The sequence below is a fragment of the Cebidichthys violaceus genome, unplaced genomic scaffold (assembly GCF_023349555.1).
Source record: "Cebidichthys violaceus isolate CVI_PGR_0920_01 unplaced genomic scaffold, fCebVio1.0.p SCAF_85, whole genome shotgun sequence".
Taxonomy (NCBI): domain Eukaryota; kingdom Metazoa; phylum Chordata; class Actinopteri; order Perciformes; family Stichaeidae; genus Cebidichthys; species Cebidichthys violaceus.
The window spans coordinates 592141-615224 of NW_027176970.1; the positions used below are offsets into that span (position 1 = coordinate 592141).

General features: G+C 42.1%; 2 protein-coding genes across 3 annotated transcripts; one reads left to right on the top strand and one right to left on the bottom strand.

Annotated features, from left to right (window-relative positions):
* The first annotated feature begins 1499 nt into the window (after positions 1-1499).
* On the top strand, positions 1500-11772 carry cdca7b (cell division cycle associated 7b). 2 transcript variants are annotated; one of them, XM_068702505.1, is made up of 10 exons: positions 1500-1717; positions 4282-4425; positions 4536-4636; positions 5201-5393; positions 5539-5592; positions 7674-7859; positions 8720-8869; positions 8988-9137; positions 10638-10774; positions 11297-11772. In XM_068702505.1, the coding sequence occupies exons 1-10, from the start codon at positions 1700-1702 to the stop codon at positions 11316-11318; spliced, it is 1155 nt and encodes a 384-aa protein (XP_068558606.1). In that variant the 5' UTR covers positions 1500-1699; the 3' UTR covers positions 11319-11772. The 2 variants fall into 2 exon arrangements, with proteins under 2 accessions (XP_068558606.1, XP_068558607.1); XM_068702506.1 differs by having other exon boundaries at positions 1501-1717; positions 7677-7859.
* A 1004-nt stretch (positions 11773-12776) lies between these two features.
* On the bottom strand, positions 12777-20210 carry sp4 (sp4 transcription factor). The gene is made up of 7 exons (XM_068702517.1): positions 19641-20210; positions 19291-19361; positions 18077-18418; positions 16795-17974; positions 16313-16511; positions 15541-15740; positions 12777-15240 (listed from the first exon to the last, which is right to left on the bottom strand). Exons 1-7 carry the CDS (start codon positions 19645-19647, stop codon positions 14960-14962), a joined length of 2280 nt encoding a protein of 759 aa, XP_068558618.1. The 5' UTR covers positions 19648-20210; the 3' UTR covers positions 12777-14959.
* Positions 20211-23084: the final 2874 nt, after the last annotated feature.

Below are 23084 nucleotides of genomic sequence, written 5' to 3' on the forward strand. Positions count from 1 at the left end.
TCCCCTGGTTTTAGCTATATTGTCTGTAGGCTATATTTTTTCATTTTTCGAATTGATGGTAGAAATGCTCTCAAAGCCCTCTGCATACTGCTAGGAGTACAATTGTGCTGACAAAATATTGAGCCTAAAGTTTTTGGCCTAAAAGTTACAGCCAGCTGTCTTCTATCCTAGCTCAGCCTAAAGACTGGGAACATGCGAAACGGCTAGCCTGGCTCTGTCCAACGATAATCAAATAGGCCTATATACTTCTGAAGCTCAGTTATTATCACATTTGTTCAATACAATGTTCCATACAAAAAATGTGCTGAAGTAATTCTTGCTTTGAGTAGTTGCCAGACAACTGGTGAAGACTCCTGTAGGTTACTGAGCCTGGCCAAATTCAAAATATGGCACCCAGGTTCCAGGAAACTTGAGTCCATCAAGAACTAATGTTTTAACTTTCACCAGCAGAAAATTCTCTCAAAAGATTAGGCAATGCCTGAAAGTCAGTGTAGAAAAAATATTGAAATATTTTACTAAAAAAATACTCAAATAGAAGTAAATACGTACAAGTATGTTTGTATCATCAGCAATGAATTTGAAGCATCGTAAAAAGAAATATGAATTAAGCAGAATAAACATCAGTGTTTATTGTTATCTTATGAGTAATCTGCACTTTCATGTATCAGGTCACCATGGGCTCTGACAAGTTGTGATTTGCATTTTGTTTCTAATATTTAACATACATAGACTAAACTATTACTTCATCAAATTGTTGACAGATTAATTGACCATGAAACTAATTGCTAATTGCCGCTCTAACTGAATACTGGCTAAATCAACACAATTTTTTTTCAGAAACTGATGTAAAATCTTTCCCTGCAAAGTAACTTATAACTGAAAACTATACATAAATACAATGGAGTAAAAAGTATAATGTGTTTGCCTCTCAAACGTGTAGATAATAAAGCATAAATGGCAATAAAGTACATAAAAGTACAAGTAGCCTACATCAAAATTGATGGTGAAAATATACATAGTGAGATTTCACCACTGCTAACTGTCTGTTTATGTTTATTGTATGTATCCTTATTTAGCCAGGAAGGTGCCAGTGAGATAAACGATCTCATGGAGTCTGTTAATGATACAAAAGCATTTGTGTCTACAACTCAAAGGCGGATACAAAGAAACCAACAGACCAAACGGGTAAATTTACTGTAGTTTTCTATCATACACACACACACACACACACACACACACACACACACACACACACACACACACACACACACACACACACACACACACACACACACACACACACACACACGTTACTAGGCCCTTACTATGGTAGGGGCAGACTCTTATAGATTACCACGCCTATTAGCCTTTTTCGCGCGAACGGTGGACTGTACCATTGTAAGTGTGAGGGGGGGGACTGTGAAGAGAGACTACTTCTAAACATGGGTAGAAACATCTTAATTGTTAAATGTAAGGTGGCGGGGACTTTTAAATTGTATTTCGCTGTTGGTGGATTCTCGAAAATATACGTATTGGACTTAACTACAAACTAATGAATAAGCCTAACGACAACTAAACCCCTACTTTTGCAATTACCAGTATTCTCCAGTGGTTCGTTTTTAAACCCAACGCTACGCCTTCGTGCTACAAGACAAAAGTTTCTGTTGAACGGAAATTTGCAGATAAACCGGGATCAAAAATGACCCTCGCGTCGAAGGTAAGACAACTGAGCAGTACGTTTGAATGTAGCAATACTATGGTGGTTCTTGTGTTGGAAGAAAAGTCACAATGAGACACAATTAATGCCATTTTGTCACGTCTTCAAAGCTATTTGCTAAACTTTTCAGGTCATTGTTTTGACCTGGTTTGCCCAGCTAGCCTACACGTGAGCTGCTTCACATCAACGTTCAGGTTTTCCATTACATTTTGGCCAGATGCCTGATCTGTAAAACTGATGCTCAAAGTAAACGAGTGCAATGTTCAGTGTTCTTTCAATGGAGCTGGGAAGGTGGGTCCAAATATCAACAAATGGATCAGACACAGCATGATTCTGTTTCTTTTTAACAGCAGTATTCCCTTTACACAGGAGCAGTTAAAATACAGTTATAATGATTCTGATACTAGATATTCAGCCGGTGTTCACAACTTTATTTTACTTTGTATGTGTGTAATAGATGCAATTTAAAATATACACCTTGAAAACTGCAAACCTATCTATGTCATGTTTTTTTATGTTTGTTAAATTCTCAGTAGTGATAACTAAATGATATCCTTATTATTCATATTCCAAACAAAAAACTTTTAAAACTGTGGTATTTGTTATAAATGTACGTTGGTACATAGAGGGTGATAAGAAGCTGTACTTGGAGGGACTTAGGACCCAGGGGAATGTAGGTGAAGCATGGAACGTGGAGGGAGTCTGTACCTGCATGTGGAGTTATGCTAATAAAGAGTTGCATTTAAGAGCAGTTTGTTCTCACGTGATTATATGTTTATTTAAAAAAAAAAAAAACAACAATAACAATATCAAAATACAATATGTATTTTGATAGTGTTAGGGTCTCAACTCTCTCGCAGACAAAGGGAGGCCACATGTCTCCCACTGCTGTGTCTTTTGTCAGCAGAGCAGGGCCAAAAAATCAGCTGGTCCAAGTTAAAATCAAATCAAACGATAATTAATAACTACAGAAGCAAAACAGTTACAAACCGAATACACTATTAATAACAAAACAAACATATCAATTTCATGAAAGTGAGGCCCCGTCTGGGCCACGTGACAGACATGTATGTCTACCCCATGGTCAGGAGAAGGTCTGATCTCTCCTCAGATTTACAGTTCTTTGTCTCCCAAGAGTCGCATTCCTCAGCCGATCGATCTGCTCCACGACTGGCTGAAGTCCAATGAGCTCCCTCTTGGCTCTTGACCCATTGTCCTGGGCAGACACCTTCCTTCGGCCAGCACACTTCCATCCCCCGCAGGTTCACACCGTCTCACATTCCTCAAACCCCCCTCACAGACACTCAATATACATTCAATGCATGAAATGACCACACTCCCTGGTTCAAAACTTCTACAAGCAAACATATTATATAATAATTATACCATTGGTTTAAACCTTAAGTAAACATTGACATAAAATATCCACCACTAGGAGTGCTTCTAAACTTTAAATTCCTCACAATATTGTCACATTTGATCCTGTAACGAGACGATTGTGTGTGAGACAGGAGGGACCGACGGTGAGTGAAGGGGGGTTCCGGATGTGGGGGGGGGGCTACAGCTGCAGCAGGAAGAGACGCCACACACACACACACACACACACACACACACACACACACACACACACAAATGTCTGTTTAATAATAATTAAAAAAAACGCGTTTACACGCAGTAAAATTATTGGCGTTAATTAATGAATGCGTTAATGCGATATTAACGCGTTAACTTGCCCAGCCCTAATATTTATATATTCATGCATTGCCCATATAATATAAAACACAAAATATTTCATTATTTTGTGAAATAACTATGTGATGTGATTATATTTTCTGTATTTGATTACCTTCTTTTAAATGTGCCCCAAATAGTGGATGGGTTACCACTTTGAAACCCTTTTATTATTTGGTTTTAATAAAGTCAGAATGAAAGAGGAGGAAAGTGACAAATGGTTTAATTATTTTTAATTATGTATGTCTTGCACATGTAGCATGGAGTGTCTTTGGGAACCTAAACTATGAGGAAGTAAACCCAATGTCACCAAAGTACAAGGTTTAAGTATAAATTCAATGTTCCCACAGCATTCACTCTGTGAAGTCAAGGATGTGTCCACTGATGGGATGGTGCTCCCTCTGGTGTAAAGTGTGAAAATGGTTCATAATTGTCCTGTGGGGAACAAAAGTTCTGGTTAAAGTCAGTGTTACTCACTGAAAATGCATTGTGTTAACCTTGAGCTCTAACAAGTTGAGTGCTCTTCTTCCCCATTGAACTTTTGCTAAGCTGATTTTTTTTTTTTTTTAGCCAGTGTTGTTTAGATCCATGTTTTCTAGCTTGTGGTCTTCTTGTCTTTGCTGGTGCATTGCAGCGTATATTGGCTTGTTTACCATTACCTGTTGATTAGTGGAATAGCTTGACACCAGCTGCAGGACTGTGTACCGTGTCACTCGAGTGCATGTGCACAAGAAAAACTAAACGGGGACCCACTCGTAAACAAACAAGTCAAAAATGCCTGTCATCCATTCCACCAAACCTAGTTTAATATGATTGTTAATGTCTGCCAACAGGCTCCGTGTTTCAAATCCAAGTTCATCACAGCTGAGCTGGCTCATCTGTTCAGCCAGTCGGACAGCGAGGAGGAGTTTGAAGGTTTCAGTGAGGATGAGGAAGAAGAGGACAAGCTATCTTTTAACAAACGGCAAAAGAAAAAGGTATGAAATGATTATTGTTGGTTGCATTATTTGATGAACATGTGTGTGATATACTGCAGCCAAATAAGCTTCAGACTAAATGCCTTTTTATTCTCTCTGGTTTTCTCCAGCTGGTGGAGTCAGAGGAGGACAGTGACGTGGACACGGGCTTCTACTCTGATGGCGAGGATGCCCCCCCGCCAAAGAGGAGGAGTCTTTTAGTTGCCCTGAGGTGTGTGTGTGTGTGTGTGTGTGTGTGGGTGTGGGTGGGTGTGTGTCTGTGAGAATTGGTAAATAAGCAAGCGGATAGTTTTTTCCCTTTTTTAACAGAGAGATGATCGCTGTATCTCAGTATGTTGGAACACCTACATCCATCTGTCGAAGTCTGCTCTGTTTGTTTATGTATAACATCCTTAAGTGCTGCTAGCATACACAAATAATCGGATGTTATTGCACCTACATGATGTGTCTTTAAGAGAAGGCAACCTCTGGTTCTGAAAAGTGAAGACAATGCTACTGGCCATCTGTTATTTATGAGAAAATGATTCGACTTGGTCTTGAACAGGCAAAGTTTATGAGTGAACGGAGCCTCTTATTGCGGGTCCCGCTTTAACTACTCATGAGGTTAGTTATTTGTGTCACATTTGACGGCTCAAATCCTGATCAGGAAGAAAAGAAAAAAAGGTTAATTGGGGATATATTCATCCTATTGCCCAGCTATACAAGGGACCTGGTCAGAAACACAGACCTGTTTTATGATAAATGTGTTCATTCTTATTTTAATCTTGTTCCTCAGGTTTCCCGTCAAAAGACTGTCGACCCCCAAACAGGAACTGAAAGAGAAAAATGTCAAAAAGCCAGTCAAAGAATCTCCGCCTTCACAGAGAGCCAGAGGAAGGCCAAGGATGAAGCAGCAGCAGCAGGATGAAGAGGTCCTGCCTCAGAGCCTCCGGAAACGAGACAAGAACATCCAGGAAAACAAGGCCATGGTAATGAACCCGTACAACCTTTTGTGTTTTCTCTACATCTGACTTGTAGATGTACTACTTCTGACAAACTGTGATCGGTGTACTAAAATGATGTCCCTCCTTCCTTTGTTACACGTCCTTTACTCTTCTTCCTGTTGTCTTTCAGCTGGCTAAGCTGTTTGCTGATCTGAGCACCATGGCTGACCTGACCACCCCTCAAGTGAGTATACACACTAGCACCACTTTCTCACAGCCATAGACTTAGGTTGGACTGTGGCAGACTGTTTTGTCCAAAGCGATTTACAGTAAGTTCATTCAAACTCCATTGCAGCAAAAGTTAGATGTCTTGTAAATTGTAAAACTATAATCTAATACTACTAATAATCTGTGTTTCGATGTTCATGAAAGACCACATGTTTACTTTTTATGTGTTTAAGTATAACGAGATATATATATATATATTTTAGGGGTGTAACGGTTCACTCGGTTCAATACGATACAGTGGTACCACGGTTCGGTACGTTTTCAGTACAGCAAAAAAGAAGAAATGCCAAATCCTCGCTGGTGAGACTCTCAAGTAGTCTTTAATAATGAAAGGTCGTGTTTGATACTTAAGATCTTCTCTAAAAATTTCCTCTATAAACTGAAACAGACACATTTCCAGGAAAGTTTTAGAAGTTTTATTTTTCAGACTTAGTTGCAGCTCTCACTCACTCACTCACCTCATATTTACTTTAAAATCAACACTTACACACAAAGGTTTACTAGATTATGATCCATAAATGTGGTCAACACACGTCTCTCACTCGTTCCCTCAGTGTCGTTGTCTGTTCTCACTCGTAGCTCTGCTGAAGTCTCTGTTGTACTGGAGAGCAATTCATGTTTTGTTCCTTTATAGTTTATGTGTGTTAACTTGTTGTACATAGTTGTACAGAACAAAATAAACATTAATAAGAAAAGGAAAGTCCTCCGTTTTGTGTCCGTCCTCTCTAAAGCCGCTAACCGTTACTTCAGACGTCCTCTCCGTAGGTCTGATACCTCCGCTGGACACGCCGCTCGCTGACGTTAATTGCTTCAATAACAGCTGCTTCCTTCGTAATAATGCAGACTTTAACTGAACAACAGCTGCTAGTGAAGACAACACGGTCAACAACGCCTGTAATCAGTTCTCCAGTCGATCCGTAATTAAGACTGTTGTTGTTTGTGAACATCTGGTCACGTGTCAGAAGCGTGGTGAATCAGGGAAGGACATCACGGGTGGGTTGCCATGTTTGAGCGCAGTGGCTCCACCAATTTCAGCTATATATATATATATATTTTTTTTTAAAGCAATTTCATATTATTCAAATGTATTCTTCGGTTCGTAATGCGTACCGAACCGTGAGCCCCGTACTGAACGGCTCAATACGAATACGTGTATCGTTACACCCCTACTATGTCTGTCTGTCTGTCTGTCTGTCTGTCTGTCTGTCTGTCTGTCTGTCTGTCTGTCTCATAGCAATTATAGCCTAAGCTAGTCTACAAAACCTTTCCCTACATGGGCTCAATACACAAAACTCAACAATGGGGAAACCTACAGAACAACACAAACAATGCTACAATTACATTGTTTTTTATCCAATTTTAAAGGATTTCTTTATTTGTAATTTGAGACATTAAGAGAAGTGAATGCAACAACTACAATAATGTTCAATTATTTTTGTGATTAAGTAGAACTATTTAACTAGAAGTTGCCAATAGTGACTTATCAGATCATCTTGTATGCTAAACTGTGGTTGAAAGGAGGGCCGTGGATGCAGATCAGATGACCTGATGAGTGTTTGAGTTTATCGATGCATGGTGCAATCTTCAAATACACCTACTTAATCAAATTCAGTTTTAGCCACATGCACGACTGTTGTTTTAATGGCAACTGGCTGGCTCACAAAAAATAAAAAAAATTAATAAGAGGAGCCACAGAAAGGAGGGTGTTTTGATGGTTTTATGTGAAGTACTTTGAATTACCTTGTTGTTGAAATGTACTATACAAATAAATGTGCCTTACTGCACAATCTGCAAAAACATATACATTGATTTCTATGGGTATAAAGGAATTATTTAAACTTTAAATTCTTACTTCATATGCAATTGCTAAAGATAGATGTGACGATTAAGGCGTACAGAGTCTCCGAAGTTTGGTTTCGGTACCTTGAAAGAGAAAAATGATCTTTTAAAAAGCTGCACAAACCCTGTAATCGAATTTGCTGTTTTGTGTTTTTAAAGAGCCTGATTTGTAAAGACTTTCTTTTGTTTTATTTTAAGCAGAAGAAGAAGCAGGCATCAGAGAAAGCGACCACATGGAAACGCAGGTTTGAACCCGAGGTGGGGTCAAAGAGGAGGAACCCGTCTCGTAAGGCTCGTCCTCCTCAGAACTTTGCAGTGGAGGAGAAGATCAAGCCGCTCCCCAAGATCAAGATGTCTTCTAAGGACACCAGGAGACTGGTGGAGGTACGATGTGCAACTCGCACGTCACAGCGTGCCCCCAGATCTCCCTAGAGGGGGAAATTATGTACATCATGTACATGATGATGTTCATAATTTCATCATTAAATCTGGTGCAAAATGAAGAGGCTAGATCTATGAACAACGTTGTGCTCTTGTAAACAGGTCTGTGCTCTTTTTGGTAGTAGAATGTATTTTAATACATTAAGTACTTCACTTAAGTACAATTTTGAGATACTTGTGCATTACTTGAGTATTTCCATTTTATGTAACTATATACTTCTAGTCTACTACATCACAGAGAGAAATATTGCTTTTTTTACAATGTTTCTTTGACAAAATGAGTTACATTGGAGATTCAGATTCTGAATACAACAAATATACTATGATGTATTAAGTAGTATGTCAAGTATACAATGTTGTATTAGCTCTACCTTTACCAGCTTCAACATTAAAGTGAACACATTAATGCATCAATAATTATAATACAACGATATACTGTAATATATATTGTTCTGAAATGGGTCATTATGCATTATGAGTACTTTTGATGACAATACTTTTCTACTTTTACTGAAGTAACATTTTGAATGCTGGACTTTTACTTGTAACGGAGTATTTTTACATTTCGGTATTATTTTTGACTTAAGTAAAAGATCTGAGTACTTCATCCACCACTGTGCTCTAGTAAACAGTTAAGTCACCCAGCCCTAAAATGTGCCCGGTGAATATTTTCAGTGAAGTAATTTGTACACTTGAAATTTACAATTGCTGTCAGTTATATAGTCAACTTTAACCCCAGCAGGCATTCTACAGATAGAAAAACAATTATACTTATAATTAATCTGTCGGTTGTGATTGGGCAGGTGGACAAGGATCCTGGTGAGAAAAAGAAAAAGAAAAAGAAAAAGAGGAGCCGCAAGATTACGTTTGTGAGGTCAATTGACGACATCACCCAAGAAGAACTGGACAACGTAGCAGTCAGCCTCAAAGGCAAGATCTGGGACAAAGTCCATGTGAGTCACATCAGGCTTATTTAATGGTGTCTGTACTGTCAGGTTGTCTGTCTGTCATTCATCCATTCATCCATTCATCCATTCATCCATCCATTCATTCATTCATTCATTCTTCCAGGGCATCTCGTGTCACCAGTGCAGACAGAAGACTCTGGACACCAAGACGGTGTGTCGCAGTGGTTTCTGTGTGAAGGCAAGAGGTCGGTTCTGCGGGCCGTGCCTGAAGAACCGCTACGGAGAAGACATATGCGATGTGCTGCTCGACCCGGTCAGTGTGACTACACTCGTTAACTCTCTATTTCTTTCACTTTGGATTAAACTTGAGATGAATGTGGGGGTCGTCGGAAGCAAAACAAAGCCCATTAAACCTGAAGTGGCTGAATATTACATTAAGTTACAAACCAATTTAAAAACCCATTTGTTTGGTTTTTAGATCCCGTTACTTTATATGAAAGGCTATTGCTGGGTCTTAAGGGACAATTAAAAGTAAATAATATGTAAGAGTACAATTCACAACAAAGTGACATAATAGCGATATAATGATGTTTTCATTTTATTTGTCTTTTTTTTAGAAGTGTGTTTCATAGATTCTTCCCCTAAAATGTATATTAACCATGATTTTACACAGTAAGATAATATTCATATATATATATAACTTTTTATGTTTTCTTTTCAAACACCCTGAATCTCGTTGGAAAAATGTTGGATTCCGTTTACAGCCAGTGTTCGCTTTTTGTTTTTGTTTTGTTTTGTTCAAAAGCTGAACAGAGTTTTCAACAGAAGAGGTGTGAACCAACATAGCTGAACAAAGCAAAGAGCACCACCTACAGAAACTTCCACTTAATTACTGGCAAATACAAGCACAAGCAAGCAGATTGTAACATTAATCACTGCGTACATGGAGGTTAATGTTTTCCTTTCGATTTTATTAAGAGTGAGAGGATCTTTCTATCATTATTTCCTGTTTAGAACAGAAAGTGAAACTAAACACAAGAAGAGAGTAGGCAGTCATGCTAACAGAAGCTTACACATATGTTACAAAACACATTCGATATATTTACATTGTGCTTATCACAGTCTCAGTAAACATGGTTTGTTTTTAGGCAACTGTTTGAATGGTCCTTTTTGCAGTTATTTTCAGTCAAAGTACTGGTGACAATGTGGGGAAGTTATCACAGTGAAAGGCAGTGCAAAGCACCATGTCAGTGACCACGTATCAACCAATATCCTGCCTAAAGAACAATAAGAACAATCTCAAACGCACTGAATATTCATCAGTGTGTTAACAGTGTGTGACTTATTATGAATGCTTTGTTTGTTTGTGCAAAGTTTAGTACGACAAAATCACAAGTATATGTTAAGTATTCATTCCCAGAAGTAGCAAAAGCAGGTGATTTGAAAATGTTTAAGACTTGAGGGTTGAAGGAAATAAGAGTCCCTACTCCGTTTCAAAAGGGGCCAACTGAGGTGGTTCGGGCATCTGCTCATGATGCCTCCTGGACGCCTCTCTTTAGGGGTTCTCCGTGCACGTGCAGCTGGTAAGAGTCTCTGGCCTGGGAAGGCCTCGGGGTTCACCTTGCAGCGCTGGAAAGCGTTGCTGGGGAGAGGGACGTCTGTAATACCCTCCTAAGCCTGCTGCCACCTCGACATGGCCCCGGATAAACGGAAAGAAAATGGATCGGTGGAAGGGACATAATACCTCAACAGGGATTCAACTTGTGCAGTCGGGTAACAATGCGGTTGTTAGATGTGGACCTTTTCTCCGTAGACGTGGTCGTGCCCCATCTGCAGAGAGGTGTGTAACTGCAGTATGTGTCGTAAGAAGGAGGGCCGCTGCGCTACCGGCATCCTGGTGGGATTGGCTCGCTACAACGGCCACGACAACGTCCACAATTATCTGGAGAGGTACGTTACTTCATTCTCACGGTTACAGACCTGTAAGAGTAAAAGTGCCATGATGTGAACATTTTAGGAATTTAATCAAGAACACACAGACACTGTGAAATTCAATGTCTGTGCTACAGCACTGAGCATGGAATTAGGAAAATATAAATATACTAAATTAAGCCAATTCTACAGATGACTTTCAAAATCTGTGAAGTGATTGATTGTTTTTTGAATGCACAGTTTCTAAAAACGCCTCACTAGATGCTTAAAAAATGAAGGTTCATTTGAAATTATTGGTCATTTAAACAATTAGTCAAAGGACAGAATTTAATATCCAATATAAACAGTTGTTGAATATTGTTATATCTTTTGGCTTTTTGGAGCATAGATATACAATTTTAAGATGTTACCTTGAGCTCTTGAGAAATTTTAATGTGTATTTTAAATTATTTTCTGATATTTAAGACAACAATGATTAGTTGCAGCCACACACAGAACTATTGTGACAGCAGCTCATGTTTGCTTTTGTCTCCACTGCAGCATTCAGAGGGATCTGCAGTAAAGTCCAGAGCGAAGACCAGGGAGGAGAACCTGCTCGTACGGTTAAAAACCTGGAGCAGGCTCTCGTGCTGCACAGTACCGTAGAACTCATTCTAATGCACATTTTTAGGTTTAGATCAACCTTTCTATCTAACTAGAGAAACAAAAGCAAAAAGATGTTTGTTTAATCTTACCTTAAAACAAGGCACATACACTGTTAATGTTTTATATATGCTGGTTTAAGGCTTCATAATATGCAGGGATGTTTTTGTTGTTATTAAGTCAGTACTCAGTTTTGAGTTGTATATTTTCCTTTGAATATTTCTTGATGTTAACTAGAACAAATGTATGGTATGGATGCAAACGGAGCCTTTTTTTTTTATATACCAACTACTTTTCTTAAAGTGGCTAACTTTACAGTATTGTTGTTCTCAGTCCACTGTGAATTCTAATAAAGAATTACATTGTATAAATGATTTGCCATGCTAACATTATTGTACATTTAGGGTACCATTTTAAGCTGCACCAACGTTTTCTAAAAGGTTGCAGCTTGTGTGTGCACGACTGCTGTGTAGCTGTTGTCATTTCTCCAGGTGAGAGAGGTCAGGTCCAGGTGAACTGCTGCTCTTGAGCCAGTCAGCTGATCTCATGTAATGACCAGGTAGCACTGCTGCAGGGCAGGGGTCAGAGATCAACCTGAGGTCCCATGGAGGATCTTCATTGTGTGTGCACACTGTGGTGATACAGATCTGCAGACAGGTCCTGGAAAAGGTTTTGCGCCTGTGTAATCAAAACATTAAAATCGGTCCATGTTACTGTAGTGTACTTTTGAGAGTTCAATACATTCAACTTTTTTTCTTTTCTTTTTTTTTTTTTTACCTTCACAAATCCACAAAATCGCCTGAGGGTGCAGAGAGAGGTTGTAGATTTGGGTGTTTTTTTGGTTGGTTTTTTTTTAAGTGCTTCAAAGGAACGACATGTCAAAGGTTTGCGTGAGCTGCCTACTACTTGATTCTTTTTGTATACTGGCGGTCAAGAGTGACCTGCTGGTGAACTCCCAGAAGTCACTTTGATCGTAGTTGCACTCGGGGTGTTTTGTAGTTCATGTTTTTTTTTCAAGTAGACGGTTTATTGGCTCATTATCCGTCTACACAAACAAAAATGTACTCATCATAACTCAATTAGTCAAAGCAGCTGTGTGTTCTTGAGTGGTAACTGAATAGTCACAGGTTCCATTCTCACAGCATCAATTTGGAGTCCATCAACGGCAGAAACCGTAACTGTGAACAGTAATTGTTCCCAAAGGAAATACGGATATCACTGCTGTGGCAACACTGAGAGATTACCCAGTTATAATCGGGCGGCAGAAGTTATAGAGACTGTGTGTGCGTTAAAGTCAAAGTGTACCATGTGTAGATATTGTGAGGGCTCCACTGTATTTTCTATTGGTGCACACAAATACCAGAGCATCAGCATGGAATTTAAGACCGTTTCAATCACTTTATTGTCGAGTGTTATGCAGGCAAAGCATCTTTTCTGCTTGAAGTTTTTCTTTTTTTATTGACATAACACGTTTGTACAAACCAGTTTTAAAAATATCAATAAACTGGGGCCTTTGAGGCTAACCTGGCAAAAACCCATTATCAAATGTTATGGAGACGACCAAACATCTTTTAGAAAAAGATTTACAAATGAGATGTCACTACAAAATATCAAAGAAAAAAAAAAGTTGGTTGTCACACAAAATATTACCAAAAACATCTAAATTCGTTTGGTATCAACCTTTTTCAACTTTAAAGAATAGTAACTTTTTTTTGCTTTCTTCTTCTTTTGTCATTTATTTTCCTCCGAAAAACACGTTATGGCGCAAAGAGAAGAAGAAGAAGAAATGAACAGCAATGGTCAGACGTAGAAAAAGAAAACAGAAGCACAAAGATTAAAGAAGAGAGAAGCAGCACTACGGCAAAAAACTCAAACATGCTGTACACAACCTCAGAATCAACGCACACAAATACAAGTCCAGCAAAAGGCAAATAGTACAACTCAAGGATAAATAATAAATTAGCCGTACACAGTGGGGTCCTGTGTGTTAACTTACTGTGAGGGGAACAACTGATAAACTCTATCAAATAAAAGTTTCTTTTAATTTCAAAAGAATGTACACACTGAACTAACACACAGAGCAACACCACCAGAAAACGTCTCATAATATCCACATAGCTAAGTAGCCCGACCCTCTCCCACCCACAGCTCTCGTCACTCTGTGCTCTCTTTACCTCTCTGTGCTTCACCTCCTTTTATAATGCAGGACCGCTCCCCTCTTTCTCCATCCAGCTAACTCCCGAGGTTCCCCTCTGTACGACAGCTTGTGTTAAGGCAATTGTGGCACATCGGTCACGTAGCGGGGTTGGAGGTGCAGAGGGGCCGTCACCAGAGCACAGAGAGCAAAAAAGCAACATCGGCGACGGTGCCGCCGTCCGACAAAACTGTCGTCCCATCTGCCAGGTACCATCTGATGGAAATCTAATGTATAAAAAGTACAAACCGGCTTTGGATGGACTGCAGCTGTGATGTTAACGCCACCCTGTGGTATCTGCAAAGCAACAGGATTTGTTTGGACGACAGCACTTGCTTTCACATATTCTCACTAATCTGGCTTGTTTTATCAACAGAGAAAACTTCCCCCGAAAATGTAAACATGGTTTCACTAGGATTGTCATTATAGTATTGCTTTCACTACACAAACAAGGTTGTAGAAAGCTAGATTGTTTTTCTCTATAGAAACCTTTTTGTCTAATGGCCACTGTGCCTCAATAGGAATGCATTATTTATAAATCTTTTTATATGTGCTTTTTTCTACTCTCTTTTTTTATTGTATTTTTTATTATTTTTAGAATTCCCCTCTCTTCTTCAATAACAGTTTATCCGTTGACTGGTCTCGGAGGAATCAACACCTGAATCTGATCTGAGGACTAAACCTGAACCATGAATAAAACTCAAATTAGGTAGATCCTCTCGGTGACAGCGTGGGAATTCAGACGCACACTCGTTCATACAGGTCACACACACACACACACACACACACACACACACACACACACACACACACACACACACACACACACACACACACACACCATCCCAGACTGCCCCTGCTCTATCGCTGCTCTGCAACAGTCCTGTACCATGATTGACTCTCAGCACAGTCCGACAGGTATGAAACAGGAACACAACTTTGTGCATAGAGTTTTGATTCTGTTGCAATTCAGACAATGTCCCCCCATGTTGGATGGTTTTAGATTCAGCAGGCTAATCTTGTGCTAATCTAGACACTACTTACATTCCTTTCCCCACTGCGATTGGAATTGTTATAGATTAATTTTATAAATGCCAAACTAATCTTTCATATATTTAGGCAAAATTTTTGTTATTATATGCGTTAGTTATTTTTAGATTGTGATGTTTATATTTTTCTTTTTCTGTTCATCGCATGATCCCGTCTCTTTTGAGTCCCTTTGTCATGAGAGAATATTTTTTTTTTAAATGTCAAATTAAAAGTAAAAAAAAAAGAAAAGAAAAACTAGCCACCCCCTTACAGTCCCTGCAAAGACTCCCAAAAAAACAGGAAGTCAGCCTTCAGCAAAAGAAACAGGAGTCAGTTGCCTATTGAAACTCCCCCCCTTCCTCCTCCTCCTCCTCCTCTTCCTCCATGTGATTGGATGTGGTGGGTGTAGCGGGGTCAGAGTCACGTGAGAGGGTTGCCACAGCGACAATCTGAGGGGAGGCGTCCATGCCTTCGGGGGCGTCTTCCTCCATGTCATCGGTGGTGATGATCGCCACCGCAGCTCCGGCTTTCTTGTTCTGGTGGGTCTTGATGTGCTTGGAGAGGTGGTCGCTGCGCATGAAGCGCTTGGAGCACTCGGGGCACTCAAAACGCTTTTCTCCTAGAGGGGAGAGGACAAAGAATTAGATCAAAATAAATCAGGAAAGGACCGCCCGGCTTTGGTTGGTGCCTTTCTCTGAGATGTTTTCCCTTTTATCTTTACAACTAAATACATGTGTAGCTGTTGGGCAAGAAGTTGACTCATGTGGAAAAGTAGAATTGTATTGTTAATGAGGGAATTAGAGCTGAAACAACTAGTTAGTTGGCAGAAAAATACTTAGTTGCTATCACCCCAAGGCCTTCCAACGGGACCAGGGTGAGCCACATCTCCAGTCTACTTCCCTGTACGTGTTCGTCCTACCTGTGTGTGTTCTCCGGTGTCTCTGCAGCTCGTCGCTCCTGGTGAACCTCTTGCCGCAGAAGATCCAGTTACAGACGAACGGCCTCTCGCCGGTGTGCCAGCGCAGGTGAGCCCTCAGGTGAGACGTCTTGCCGTAAACCTTCCCACAGCCCTCCATGTGGCAGATGTGCTGCTTCTTCTTTGTGGGGTCACCGCTATTCCTACAACACACACACACACTCGAGTCAGCTGCAGTGTGTGTGTGTGTGTGTGTGTGTGTGTGTGTGTGTGTGTGTGTGTGTGTGTGTGTGTGTGTGTGTGTGTGTGTGTGTGTGTGTGTGTGTGTGTGTGTGTGTCATAAAAGCTTTCAGGACTTGAAACAAATGGGAACACAGCTAGTCTAGAAGTCGCGGAAGTAATCTCCACACCCAAAGCTAAGATTAAAGTTAACTTCTCTGAGGGAATTAGTCAGACTTTTAACAAATGTTTTCACAGATTTATTCTAGCAAAGTGGAATACATTTGACTGGTCTCTGAATATTCTCTGTGTATTTCTGGGTGCAGGCTCCTCATTGCAAAGTGAAGTGCTGGGTGGTGAGAGATCAGATCGTTCACTTTAGGATACAAGCTACACTGTGTTCGGACCATCTGTCAAACCAGTTGTTCCACCATGACATGACAGTTGTCACTCATTTTGGAATGGTCATAAAAATGTACACATGAGTTTAGGTAAACAAAGCTGTAGACGGTCAAACAATCCTCTATGGAGCTGTGTGTTTCTAATGTGTTCGTACCTTCCCTCTCCGTCCCTGCAGTTCGGACAAGAGCAGGCGACACGACGAAGCCTCTTGCTGGGTGGTCCCTCCTGGTCAGAAGAACTTTGTACTGAGCCCAGCTGGTCTGGACTCATCGATGAGCCCGATGCCACGTTACCGACAGTGACCGTCACTGGAGACGACTGAACCTTGACCCCATCTTGACCCTGTGGTTGACCTGAAAGGTGATTTAAAAAATGACAAAATGTGTAAACTTATTTATCAAAAATATGACAATAGAGAAAAAAACAAGATCCAAAACGGACTTGAGTAAAGTGTCACACAATTTGAATGGGCGAGCAGGTTATCCTGGTATAGTTTAACTTTGAATGGTTCATGTATGCCATAGTTCATCACGATACAGGAGATTAGAGTCATTAGAGCTTCATATTTCATCAATAACTGACCTCATTGCTAATACTACATCCGTGATGGATTAGTTACTCTTATTACAGTCTTACCCTGTAGACCAGTAATAGTGAGGGGAACCCCCTGCACCTGAACACCAGCAGTGCCCAGCCCTGCGATGCTGACTGTCTGTACTCCAGACCCTGGGTTGATCTGGGCTGCGCTCAGCGTCAGAGGAGCTCCACTCAGGGAGACCAGCCCTCCACTCCCCACCGTCGTCCCACCGGCCACGGGGGCCAGCGTCAGCTGCTGTGGCATGGCTGCCCCGAGGCCGCCCTGCAGGGAGACACCACCGGGCAGCTGCAGTGTCTGCCAGGTGATCTGCCCAGATGGGGACAGGGTTGGAGTACGAATAAGGACCTGGGCTTGGTTCTGGAAGGCCTGGATGGGCTGCAGGGTTTGTCCTGGGGCCAGCTGGAGGGTCTGAATGTGCTGAGGTTGCTGTTGCCCCTGAACCTGAGGCTGTAGCTGGATCTGCTGCACCAACTGGTGCCCCATTTGGCCCACTATCACTTGCTGAATGGTTCCGGCTGTATCAATCTGGTTCTGTAGCCCATTGGCCTGGTTCTGGCTTTGAGAGTCGGCCTCGCTGCTCTGCACTTGGGTGTCAGCTGTTCCACCCTCTGATCCAACAGACACCACGTGCGTCACATCGGACACGCTTTCACCTTCGGCTACCACCGTCGAGCCAGTCGTTGCTGTGGTGGGAGCTGCCCCAGACAATGCTGTTGTCAGCAGCTGGTTGCCGTTGGCAACAGAGAATGTGCCATCTGCTGATTGGATAAGCTGCACGGCCCCGCCCCCTCCAACATTATTTATCACTGGCAAAGCCAGGGTCATGCCACCAAGGTTTATGGGTACTGTGGTCATAACAGGAGTCTGGGAGCCCTGCAGAGTCTGCAGCTGCAGTGGGAACGACTGTGCAGGGCGGATCTGCAGTGGGACTGTCTGATTGGCTGTAGTTGTCAGGATGGCTTGCTGGTTGGCTGGCTGGAGGATAGTTTGGGTCTGGCCGGAGCTCTGGGTCTGGATGAGCTGGACCTGCTCCTGTACAGTGCCGATGGAGGCCGTCTGAGCTGGGCTGATGTGGATCTGCTGCCCATCTGCAGTCTGCAGGTGAGGGATGACCTGATACTGGACCCCGCCCCCGGCATTGGGCAGGTTCTGAACCTGGATGATCTGGAACTGCTGCTGATTGGCTGCAACGCTGTTGGTCCCACAAAATGACTTCACCTGCCCAACAGGAAAGGAGCAGTGAAACGGTTAAGATCACAAACGTTGGCAAACAAAACTAAAAAAAGTGCTCAAACCCACTGCTTCCCCCACTTCCTTCACCTTGCGCCCCCCCGGTGAGCTGTCATTAGCCAAGGTGGTGGCCACTGTCACAGCAACAGGCTGATTGGTGTTCTCTTTGGCCATAGCAGGTGCTGCTGTAATTATCTGCCACCCGTTCCCAGTGAACTGAGCTGGGACCAGTTCCAGCTGCTGGGGCACCAGGGTTTGTCCTCCAGCTGTGTCCAACAGTATCTGACCCTGGAGCTGACCTGGCTGCAGCTGGATCTGACCAGCCTGGACCTGGAACTGCTGGGCCCCCACCTGGGCCTGGGCCCCCTCCTGCCCTCCGATCTTACTGCAGGTGGCCGCTAACAGAGCCAACGGAGAGGGCTGCGAGGAATCCTGAAGGAGACGGGGGGGGGGGGATTGTGGGGAGGGGCAGAGAGAGGAGCGGTTAGACAGGAGTGACGAGGGAAGAAGGGGAAGCCAAAGCATATGTACACACACAAGAAAGTACACCATGTAAGTGAAAAAAGCCAAAGGGAAAGGATGGGCAGGTATCGTTATGCACCCATACAATGAAAATTTGAAATGAAGATGAGAGCGTAAAAGAGAATGGGGAGGGGAAAACGTGGTGCAAATAAGAAACAAAAAGCTGAGAGAAAGAGAGAGAGCTGTCAGTGGAAGTGGGCGGTATTACAGGAAGTGAGTGGGTGGGCGTGTGAGAACCACATTTCTCTTTTCTCAGAACACTGGAGGAAAATGCCGCCTTCTCACTCTCTCTCTCTCTCCTCCCTTTCAAAGGAACTAGGTCGCAGGCAATTTTCTTATGCTATACACCTCGGAAACAGCCTAGGTTCTGTAACAAGTACAACAGCGTGGAATAACAACAATGCTTGTCGTACAACAGAAGATGCCTTGACTGCCTAGTTGAAATATATTAAATATATACAAGCTATAAAAAAGGAGGTTCCACAGTTGTAGAGCCACATACCAATGCTGCAGGTCTTTATAATAAATCCACATGCAGAATTAAATCATTTTGACCTTAATTCAAACAGACAATTCAAAAGTACTGTGGCTGAAGTGTGACAGCCGTATAAGCCTATTCAACAAGCTGTGGTCTGACTCTCAGCAGGACTGCACAGAAGCAGGAAGTGGAATTCACCAGAGAAACGCCCCCAGAGGTGTCTGGCTGGGAGGGAGGGAGTGCATTTTTGGCCTAACAGGCAAGGCAAAAGTAATGAAGTATGATAAACTCTTATTTCTTTTACCTGTGATCCAGAACTTTTCCCCTTCTTAGATGCTTTCCCTCCTTCAGTTCCAGATGATTCCTTCTTGGAGTCTGTTTAAAAGAGAGAAGAAACAAAATGTAAGAATATCTCCAGTTAAAATCTGAGTATTTCTGAGTAGTACAGAGTTCCAGGAGGAGGCACACTCATGTAGACACTAAGTCGCCTAAAAAAACCAAATCTGATAATATAGCAGATAACAACAAAGGTGGTCAATAAAGGTAAAGGGGAAACCAGTAACCTCATCATCACTATCAAAGGTACTGGGAGCCTCCTATCTGTCAGACGGAGAGAGAGAGGGGGGTGGAGACGGAGAGGGGGAGGGTACCTACCACTCATAACGCATTAATATACCGAGAGGGAGAGGGTGTAGTTCACGGTAGAAGGCCGGCCGGGTACAGAGGCGGAGGACGGCCTATGTGTTCCGCGCTGGGCCGTGGCGGATCTGCCCGTTTTGACGAAACCACCCACTGGCCAGGAAGGGCGGTGCCAAGCGCAGGCACAATCAAGCAGCCCCGAATAACGGAGATAACGGAGAACACCGTGCACGTCACCGGACCCCGTCGGCCCCCTCGCAGCCCCGTCGTATGTCTTTTACCGGATAGCCAGTCCATAAACGAGCAAATTGGCGCTTGTCAGAATAATATCCACAGAGAAGTTGTCAGTGTGTGACCGTAGAGGCCCACCCACTTCCATTTAAGCATCAGGACAACACCCTCTCCGCTGCTCCTGCCTGTCGCCGCTGTTTCTCTCGCCGCACGACGCGGGGACGCCTCGTCGCCGTCCGTCGTGCACCCTAAAACAAACCGTCACCAGTGTTTGTATTTTACGCCTATTCCCCTTTTTTTTCGTGCACAATTGAATTTTTTTTAAGGGGAAGATACGGGGAGATAGCTGTGGCTTTTGTGGGCGGACGCGCTCCTCCCACATATTCAGATTGGTCGACGGGGCTCGGCGTGCGAGGGTCGAGATGGGAGTTGTATTTTGGTGAGGCCTCGCCTTCTTGAGCTTCATTGGGCGGCAGAGACTACAGCTCCCATGATACTCCGGGCGCGTCGGTGCTGGTAGTCACGTTGGTGTGAGAGAGAGAGCGAGAGGGAAGGGCGGAGACTTCTGTGTTGTGGGGGAGGTTGGGCGAACGGGAAAGGGAGGCGTGTGTGCTGGTTTCCACTGTGAGCACTGGTGTCACAAGATGACAGCTCGGGTAGAAAAGAAGAAGATCAAGCTGTTGGAACTGAAGTGTAATTTAGTTTTGTATTAACTTAATACCTTTTATTTATTTGCCACTAATATCTTTTCCCTCATCAGTCCCTGACCCAGTTTTTCCCCACATCTTTACATTACATTACATTACGGTCATTTAGCAGACGCTTTTATCCACTTACAATTACAATTTAGTATCTATCTACACACCGTAGACGCAGCTACGGGAGCAATTTTGGGGTTAAGTGTCTTGCTCAAGGACACAATGACATGAGACTAGTAGAGCAGGAGCCGGGGATCGAACCACCGACCTTCTAATTGAAAGGCGGCCCTGCTCTCCACTTATCCACGGTCACCCTTTTAGTCTTTGAATCTTATAGGGAGAAAACAGTATTTTACAGTACTTTGCCTGGTTTAGAGATGAAACAATTAACCTACTAATTGTGATTATGGACAGGAAATTAACGCATGACCCCCTCTTACATGTCTTGTAGGCTTTCCTGGCCAACCTCAGCTGACCTGGAAGGGTTGTCAGCTGATTAGGCTCACCTAGGCCCTTAGGCGTTCATTGCTGATCGACCCACTCTATTTTTTTGGTTTTGTGTTGACCATAGTTCAATAAATTGCATAAAGTATACCCTTTAGGTGGACTTGCTCCTATTCGTATTCCAAAATCCAGTTTGTAACAAATACAGGCTCAACTATTTTGATAATAGTTTCATAATTTCAGTTATTTACCATGCACAAATGCCAAATATTCCTAGCCTCTCAAATATGAGGATGTGCTGCTTTTTCTCACTTGTATATCATTGTAAACTGAGTACATAAAAAGTATAAAAAGTAATATTTGACTTTAAAAAGGACTACTACCGTTTAACAAATGCATTTGAAGAGAGTTGAATCATGGCTATTTAGCAATCACACAGAAATGTCTTGTTTGTGTACCAGTCTGGAACAAAAGTCATGGCCTCACTCAGGCGCAAAAACCTCTTTCAATCTCCCAAAGGGAAATGTATATGTTAAATTCATCCCAGCAAACACAGCTACATGTTGACGTAGCAGGCCTATATGGACCCAGTTAGGGGTTTCTCCTGCCCAGTTTGTCCTCTCCTTCACAGAAACCCTCCATGATGGAGGAGTGACTTAAGCCAAGTGGAGTCAAAGCCCTGGTTCACCAAGCAGAAAACATCATTAGCGGGCAGCCAACTGAGGATATGCCCACGGCACACAAGGGAAATATTTAGGCTGATATGCTGTCAGCCTGAGCAATACTCTGCCACAGTGTCTCTCTAGGATGCACCCAGTCATTAAAACAAGTCAGGATGATCCTGGAAGCTGTTTGTTGTTATAGGTTTCAAGATTATTATTTTTTGTGATACTTCAAAATATGTAAAAGATTTATGATTTCAACCTTTTGAGGCTCTTATCCAACATGGAATTTGATGCAGAAATTACACCAACATGTATGGTTTATGTGGTCTCACTTTGATGAGTGTAATTATGCTGCAACACAAACTTTTAAGAGTTTATAATCTGACTTTTCCTCATCAGAGACCTGAAGAGAAATAACTATTGAACATACTGCGGGCCTGTTGTTCAAGTTCTGTGGTTTCTTTTTGGTCATGAGACTGCTAGTGTTCTACGTGTGACTTCATAGCGCGCGCGCACACGCACGCACGCACGCACACACACACACACACACACACACACACACACACACACACACACACACACACACACACACACAACATGCACTGTAATTACTGCGGAAGCCAAGTGCGTTGGTCCCGCCCCCTGGGCCACTCGGCAGGACGTTGCTAGGCAACGAGATCTGGTCTGAAGAAGGGTTGTTGCCTGTGTGATGGTGGTGATGGGAGGCCTGTGGTTTGAGAGAAGGTTATCATCTGGTACAGATAACTATGCCACACATTAAAAAAAAAAGCCCTTTTCCAATCGTTAGTGCTAAAATGTTGTAAAAGTAGAAATCATCATTAATCCTCACTAAAGATACTTTTAACTTTCAGTGATCCTATATCAAATGTAATTGGGGCCTCTACAAATATAAGATCACTTTAAGATCAGCAAAAGCTAAATGTGAACGGATATTCCTTCAATGTGAGGAAAGTGAAAGTAATACTTGTTTCCCAGCTGCTGCCACTAGATGACGCCACATACCAGATATGGGGCTTTATAGTTACTAACATAAGATAAGATAAAATACATTTCTATTGGGGGGGGGATTCGGTTAAAATATAAAGAACATGATATATAAATAAAAAGTGGTACAAAATAATTCAAATAAGAAAATATAAACCTAGAGTGTTTACTATACCTCCACCTTCCTCAGTGTTGGAAGTATTCAGAGCATTGATTATGCAAAAATAGAAATACTGCAATGTAAAAATACTCAAGTAAAAGTTCTATGAGCAACACAATATACTCAGGTTTTCAAAGTAAAAGTTCTCTTTTATCATGTTATATTATTGCATTATTATTAATAATATGTAAGCGCCATGTTAATGTTGAAAGTAATTATTGTAGTGAACATTTTTATATGTTAGGTCTTGAGTTGT

Bases quoted from the DNA above. Each gene is read 5' to 3' on its own strand.
- cdca7b (XM_068702505.1), top strand. The intron at 5,593-7,673 runs GTGAGTATACAC...TTTTATTTTAAG, and splicing joins CTGACCTGACCACCCCTCAA to CAGAAGAAGAAGCAGGCATC. The intron at 8,870-8,987 runs GTGAGTCACATC...TCATTCTTCCAG, and splicing joins AGATCTGGGACAAAGTCCAT to GGCATCTCGTGTCACCAGTG.
- sp4 (XM_068702517.1), bottom strand. The intron at 18,419-19,290 runs GTAAAAGAAATA...CGTCTCCTTCAG, and splicing joins GGAAAAGTTCTGGATCACAG to GATTCCTCGCAGCCCTCTCC. The intron at 16,512-16,794 runs GTAAGACTGTAA...ATCACCTTTCAG, and splicing joins CACTATTACTGGTCTACAGG to GTCAACCACAGGGTCAAGAT.